General features: G+C 38.9%; 1 protein-coding gene, 1 long non-coding RNA gene and 1 pseudogene across 3 annotated transcripts in view; 1 reads left to right on the top strand and 2 right to left on the bottom strand.

Annotated features, from left to right (window-relative positions):
- Positions 1 to 6,269, bottom strand: part of ugt1b7 (UDP glucuronosyltransferase 1 family, polypeptide B7) — a 32,722-nt gene extending 26,453 nt beyond the window's left edge. The window contains exon 1 of the mRNA NM_001172769.1: positions 5,355 to 6,269. Coding sequence (NP_001166240.1) covers positions 5,355 to 6,263 — 909 coding nt within the window. The 5' untranslated portion in view covers positions 6,264 to 6,269. The remainder of the gene's footprint in view (positions 1 to 5,354) is intronic.
- LOC147834847 (uncharacterized) overlaps positions 1 to 7,283 on the top strand; it is a 337,793-nt gene that overhangs the window by 208,466 nt on the left and 122,044 nt on the right. The gene's annotated exons all lie outside the window — the stretch shown is intronic.
- ugt1b6p (UDP glucuronosyltransferase 1 family, pseudogene B6) lies at positions 2,547 to 3,898 on the bottom strand (annotated as a pseudogene). Its single transcript, NR_033477.1, is given in 1 exon segment — positions 2,547 to 3,898. The product of NR_033477.1 is annotated as a UDP glucuronosyltransferase 1 family, pseudogene B6 (transcript).

Below are 7,283 nucleotides of genomic sequence, written 5' to 3'. Positions count from 1 at the left end.
TCAGTATAGACCCCTCCTGCAAAGGATCAGAAGGCAGGACTTCCTTCACTGTGTTACCCAAACTGAGCGTTACAATTTTGCCCATTCATAGTAATGCAAGACATTTCTATACCAATACACTTTGCTTTAAACAAAGAACTCTCCCTCGCCGTTTACTGACTCCCAGGGTCATTTATATCAAAGTTGATATTTAGCCGCACCATATCTAGTTTTTATGAGGCGAGTTGTTATTCCAACACTCAACCCCCAATCTGGAGGACCGGGGCATACACACATACACTACGATCAATTTAGCTTACCCAATTCACCTACAGCACATGTCCTGGACTGTGGGGAAACCGGAGCACCCGGAGGAAACCCACGCGAACACAGGGAGAACATACAAATTCCACACAGAAACGCCAACTGGCCCAGGACTCAAACCACAGCCTTCTTGCCGTGAGGCAACAATGCTAACCACTGAGCTACCGTATGACCATATGGATTAATGAATGCATTATTGAATGCACCACCATTTCCTTTTTCTGCACCCCAGCATTTATTTTGTGAAACTTCACCCTGACAGGAGTTTTCGGAAAGTTTCAGTGACCAGTTACTGTGTTTGCATATGGGGAAAGGCCAACCCATAAGGAAAATATCATGATTTTGAAAATGCTCAAGTTTGTGGGACAGTGACTAAATTTTATATGATCCCTGTCTTTCAGCATGTTCTTCCTTATAAGAGATCACACTTAGATATTGCTTGATACTAATTGCAGGTTTGGCATGCTGTCCTGGGAGAGAACCGTGAGCTCAGAAATAATTGAGCCCAGGGCTCCCTCCTGGTCATTTAGCATGAAAAGGGGTCCAAGATAAGGTAGGTCTCGAGAGTTCCCCCAGTTAAGGAGGAAAAGAGGAGATGGGGTAGAAGGGATGAATTCTTCAGTAATGAAGATAAGATGAAAATGGGCTATTCATTGTAGGCTTGGATTGATCGGTTTGGTTTATCGATTACTAGGGATGAGACCAGGCCTGATCAATCATAGTATGTGCTCCTCTCAAAATGAGATTATAAAACTTCTCTTAATTTGCAGACCACAGCAGTGGAGAGCAAGAGAGCAGTGTGTTTATCGATAGATTGTTATAATATCTGCTTATTTGTAGTTCTTTACAGTTACTAATGTCAAGAAGGAAAAATCAGTTTCCATTCTACTGTAGTTTTCTGTGTTAACACTTCAACATTTTAAAACACATCAGCGAGTTAAAACTTTGCACCGGAAACGAGAAAAAGTTTCAAAGTATCAGGAAAATCAACACATATTGAGCAGCATTTCTGATAGATTATGAAAACACTGAATATTCATTATTTTTGGCTGACAAAACAAACCTTTCCATCAAAATACTTAGAAAAGAATCTCCTTGTTTGGCTTCATAGGCTAATCAAAAAACTTAAAAATAAAAATATATAACCAAGATATGTTAGTATTGTTTCCCAGCGATGGATTGCAGTTGGAAGATCATCTGCTGCTTAAAACATATGTTGAGTAAGTTGGCGGTACATTCTACTGTGGTGACTCCTGATTAATAAAGGGTCTAATCCGAAAAAGAAAATTGTTGAATGAATATCTTACTATTTAGGATCTGTAGAGTTTCTGTAGAGTATTACAATAGATGGCTCAAAATGTCCCTCACATGTAACATGTCAGCAAGTTGAAAATGCATAACTCTACATGAGAAAAGGTTTTTCAAGACTTTTCAAGAAAGAAAAAAAGGTTAAGTTGCATTTTTAACAACTCATTTAAAAAAATTGAGTCATGCTGACTTAACCAGATTACCTTTTTTTCTCTCTTTAGTAAAATTTTACCAGTTGCACTCAGTTCTAAGTAAATGATTTAACATTTAACACCACTGTTAAAATAATTATTGGCAGTGCTAAACAATGCTTAAACTTTTAACTGTGTTCAAAGTGACAATCAAGCTTTATATAGAGGTAAATTAATCAAGACTTATTTTAAACTCATCACCCTTTATTTGTTTAGGGATAAGTCTCAGCTAGGAAGCAGCTCTTAAAGACAACAGTGTTATTGCTCAGATGAGGTCAGTTTTATCAAATTAGCATTGAGCTCACTTCAGGACTATGCAGTTTTACAAAATGACATCTTTTTCAACTTTAGAGAGTAGTGTTGGATTTATTTCAGTTCTGACCTTGTAAGATGTGATTCGGTTGTAGAGGAGCTTCACAGAAGAAAATAGCTCTTCAGATGACAACAAACAACTGAATTGAATCAAGCTTGATCATATTAGTAGATAAAGTTTTCAAAGTTTATAACGTTTTGTGGAATTCAGTCCCCAAACACGCAAGCCAAATATGACAGTGGCAAACAACCCAAACTGCACTGGCCTAATTGAACAAATATGGTGTGGTATTGTTCAAGGTATGTCACACAGCTTTATCTAGTAGTCAATGACCGGCTAACAAGATGCAGTCAGAAGCTTGTCCAGCCAAATGATACCCTTTTTTTACCCCTCTATGAAGAGCAAAAACTACTCATCTCTGAATCCTTAAACACTAAGGCCTGGTTCAATGAACATGGCCAAAGAAAAATACTGGACGATCTTAAGACAAAACAAAAGTTCTGATTGATTTAAAATTAGTCAGTGCAAGTTTCTTTCAATTTAAACAGCTCAGACTTAAATTATTTTGTGGGACTAGGCTTAAACCTTGATCAATGAAACTAGGAGTAAGTGACCTTCTCTTGAAAAACAAAACAAAGCACAATGTTGAGCTTCAAGGGTCTAAGAGTTTAAAATGAGATCCACAAAAATAACAACAAAATGCTGTTTTATTCATGCGATGCCAGTGCTTGGTGAAGTAGATTAGAAAAGACACACTGTACAGCAGAATATAAATGGTCCAGTACACTGAAATTGCCATTTTGGTTACCCACAACACACTATACATTACGCATATAATGGTGATGCTCACCTTCATCAGTGGGTTGTTAACATCACAGTTAATTCCTCCTATGTTAATGATGTTGGGCATCAGGGGTTTGGGGAACTCCAGGGTAAAATCATAACGCATCAACCAAACAGCTCCAGTGCTCAGGATCTCAGTCATGCTCACATCTCTCTGCAGAAATTTGGACGTCACTTCCTCAAAAGTACGAATCATAAATCCACACATCAGCGGTTCCATCAAACTTGCAAGTGTTTTACACGCTCACCAAAATTCATGTGGTCTGAGTTTTGTGTGAAGAAACGTGGGATGTAGGAGGGAGGATCTGGACAGGCTGTAGCTTTAGATTCACACATCAATCCTCTTAGCATGTACACTGCAGGTACGGACAGGTTATATGCCAATAAGGCTCCCATTGGCATTGCAGGATCAGTTAAAACAGCATCAAAGTTTTGATCTCTCAGAAACTCTATAAGCTCCTGCTCCTGGAACAGACTCTCAGTTGTAGAGATGAAACAGTCAACAATCTTTCCTAAATTGTAGATATTTGAAGTCACTCTCTTCAATAGGGATTGCTCTGGAGCTGACAATTCATTAATGTGTTTCATTATCATCTGGTTGAGTAAATCTGGCTTGCACTTAACCGGAAACTTCTTAGTGATGTAGTGTTTGCCTGGACCCAAGCGCATGCTGATCTCTGGAATCACCACAATCACAGTGTGTCCTCTGCGTCCCATTTCTTCTGCTACGGCCTTCACCCCTGTCCAGTGACTTCCATCCATGGGCACCACTAACAGCTTCCCAGTCCAGCTGCTGTTCCTGGATGGTTTCTGATTCACCGCTGCAGAACAGACTACACCGACCACTAGACTGAATATCACTCCTAAGTGCATTGTTAAAGTCATCAAGTGTTCTCCTGACACTGTAAACCTTTACCTCTGTGCCTATATACTGTCTTTGTGAGTATATGAGCTGACCGCTTTCACAATTCACTATCAGACAAAACCCCCAGATCCAGCTTGCTAGTGGCTAGACATTTGTTTTAGGAGGGACCTTCATTATACTAGGCCATGAAGCATTAATTAGATTGCAAAAACAAAGCTTTCTGGGGTTTGATTTACAACATGAGAAAAAGTACCTTATTTTAGTTTGCCCAGTTGAATGCTGAGTAAAAATAAGCTACCTCTGTGTCTGTTTGAGACTGTCTGCAAATGTTGCTTTTGCAATTTACAATCAACAAGTACGTTACTTTCCAGCATTTTAATGGCTAGAGACATGACGTAAGACAGACTTTACCTTTGTGAAACACATTTAATGTTTTTACAGAACAAAATTCATCACAAAATATAGTGAGCTAACACAAAACAGAAATAACAACAATTTAAAAACCCCAGAAAGCTCAACTTAACATTAAGAGTATAAAGTTTAAAGAGTTTGCCGTGCACACAGTTCTTTCAGGGTAAATTATTACAATACTGCCAGTGTAAACATCATTATTGCCAGTGATAAACATTATTGAAGCATGAACTTTGTTCTGAGGGACAACCACATTTCCACTTATGATGATGTTCAAGTTTTTGTCATTGTTAAAAATTACATAAAAACTGTATAAGAAATGAGTTACCATTAATGTTTAAGAGTGACCTATAATAAAACTCTGGGTAAACCGAAGCATAGTAGAAAAATAAAAGATCAGTATATGTAAATGAGCATACAGTGAGCCTCAGACACCACTGTCTCCTCGTTTTCATGTAAATTCCTCGAGTGCAAAACCCCGGTGGACAATGGGCCAATCAGAGGACAAAACAAACTGTGACGAGACTCACTTGGGTCTTTCATTCAGACCTGACAAGAAGCAAAAATTTAAGTCGAATATATATACACATGCTGCTCTTTCTGTAATATAGCCAATGAAACTGCTGATCATATTTTTTGGAATTGTCCTCATACACAATTCTTTGACAAAAACTTTCTTTGGTTATTCATTACAAAATACTACCGGGACTCTTGTTATCTTTTAAGGATATCCTGTTGTTGTTGTTTTTTTCAATACCCCTGATGAGAAAAGTAAGGAATATTTCATTATTAACCTCCTTTTAATTCTTGCAAAATTCCATATACTAAAGCAGACAGTCTAATACTCAAATGGACCATCAAAATAAAGTGTTACCGAACTATTGCTTCCTCTAAAAATCTTGAAGCTTTTAGAAGTGTTAACATATTTAGCTTTTTTAATTGGCTTAACACATGATTTTATATTATTTGGTCTGTTTTATTTTAGATTTTTTCCTCTTGTATGTGCTTATTTGATGCTTTACTTCTCTGCAAAACTCATGCACAATCTACATAACAAATTAGTATTTTTGAATTTCCTTTTCAAACATGCATTTAAGTGTACAAACATTTGTGCACTTACCTTAGTCAGAGGGTGTCTTATGGCACAGTTAATCCCACCAATTAGAACCATGTTGGGCATTAAGGGTTTCGGAAACTCCAGAGTGAAATCATACCGCAGAAGCCACAGAGCTCCACTGCTCAGGACCTCTGTCACACTCACATCTCTCTGCATGAAACGGGATGCCACATCCTCAGTTGTCCAATATATCAGTCTGCAGAGTAAAGGCTCCAACATGCTCACTAGAACATTCAGCACACGTTGACCAAAAGACATCCGGTCCGAACTGTGTGTAAAGAACCGAGGTATGTAAGAGGGAGGGTTTGGGCAGGCTGTGGCCACCGAGTCGAGTCCACAGGGTAATCCTCGCAGCATATACACAGCAGGTAAGGACAGGTTATAGGCCAGAATGGCTCCTGTTGGCACAGCCGGGCTGGTGAGAACAGCATCAAAGTTCTGCTTCCTCAAGAAATCCACAAGCTCTTGGTTCAATAATAGACTCTCAGCGGTGGCCCGCTGGAGATTCACAAATTTCCTCATGTTACTAAATCTGGTGCTAATCTTCTCCATCAGGGGAAGCTGCTTACTCTCCATCACCTGAGCATTTCGAGCTTGAAGTTCGTCCAGTTGTTGCTTTCCATACAGAACTGGAAATGTTCTAGTCACATAGTGTTTACCAGGTCCAAGAAGTACACTGACCTCTGGAATGACCACTGTCACTTTGTGACCCCTGCGGCCCATCTCCTCTGCTAAAGCCTTCACACCAGTCCAGTGACTCCCGTCCATTGGAACCACTAAAAGTGAACCAGTCCAACTAGCTTCTTTAGACTTCACAGCCTCTCCTGCAGATGCAAATGTGAGAACGATGCACCAGATAAATGCAACCAGTCCCATCTTTGGATGTCCATGTGTGCTAGAGGGAACAGGCATTCTGGCATGGATTCAATGTTTTGTGTGGCACTCTCTTTAAGTGCCCGTTGGAGCAAACTGGATCGCGGCTTGCTTTTCTGTGTGAATTCCTGAGAGGATTAGTCAGCTGTGTGATCTGTTACCTCAAGGGCCATTCTTAAATGAAAGGAAGAATCAGACAAAAACAAAAGCAATTACTTTGAATACAAAAAAAGCCACTACATATGTATCACAATGACATGTAGGTACAAAGTCCTGCTTAGGTTCTGCCTTCTTTTTTACTGGCTGATATACCAGGACCTTTGTTACTCTGTCTAGCCTGGGGTTAAAATGCAGATAATCAAGTGACGAAAGTGTAAACATTGCTTTAAAATCACATGCAGTCATTAGAGGTGTTTATATAACAAATTCATTTAACATTGATGTTTTAATCATCTTAGTAGCACCAGCATCCTTATTTACAATTTTCTCTTATTTTTAAATACTAGTCTCAATGCTGCTAGTATTAAGTAATGAATATCAATGAAATGTTTACCTTTGTCAGTGGGCTTGTAAATTCAGTTCATCACTCCTATTATCAGCCCTGTGTTGATCATTAGGCGTTGTGGAGCTCCATGATGAAATCATACCAATTTAACCAGACCGTTTACGTGCTCAGGATATCAGTCAGATACACATTTCTTTGCAGTAAGTTGAACCTAAAACTAATCATTTATTGCGCAAGTGACCTAGTGGCCTACACTGTTTGCTACAAATACACAAGTATTTATAACACCAATCACACAGCAGCAGCAGCAACTCTTTGCATTTAGACATGCAAACATGGTCAAGGCGAATTGCTAAAGTTCAAACTCTGGAATGGGAAAGAAAAGTTTATTTAAAGTGACAGAGCATGGCATGGTTAGAATAGACTAGATTTAAAATGACTGAAAGGCACTAGTAACTATAATGACCTCTCATTACAACCAAAATAAGCAAAAGAGCATCTCTGAATGGATTTAAAGTTGAAGCAGATGAGCTACAGAGGCAAAAAGCACACTC

This window comes from Danio rerio, chromosome 11 (assembly GCF_052040795.2).
Source record: "Danio rerio strain M-AB ecotype USA chromosome 11, GRCz13ab, whole genome shotgun sequence".
Taxonomy (NCBI): Eukaryota; Metazoa; Chordata; class Actinopteri; order Cypriniformes; family Danionidae; genus Danio; species Danio rerio.
This window is presented reverse-complemented; position numbering and strand designations above follow the sequence as displayed.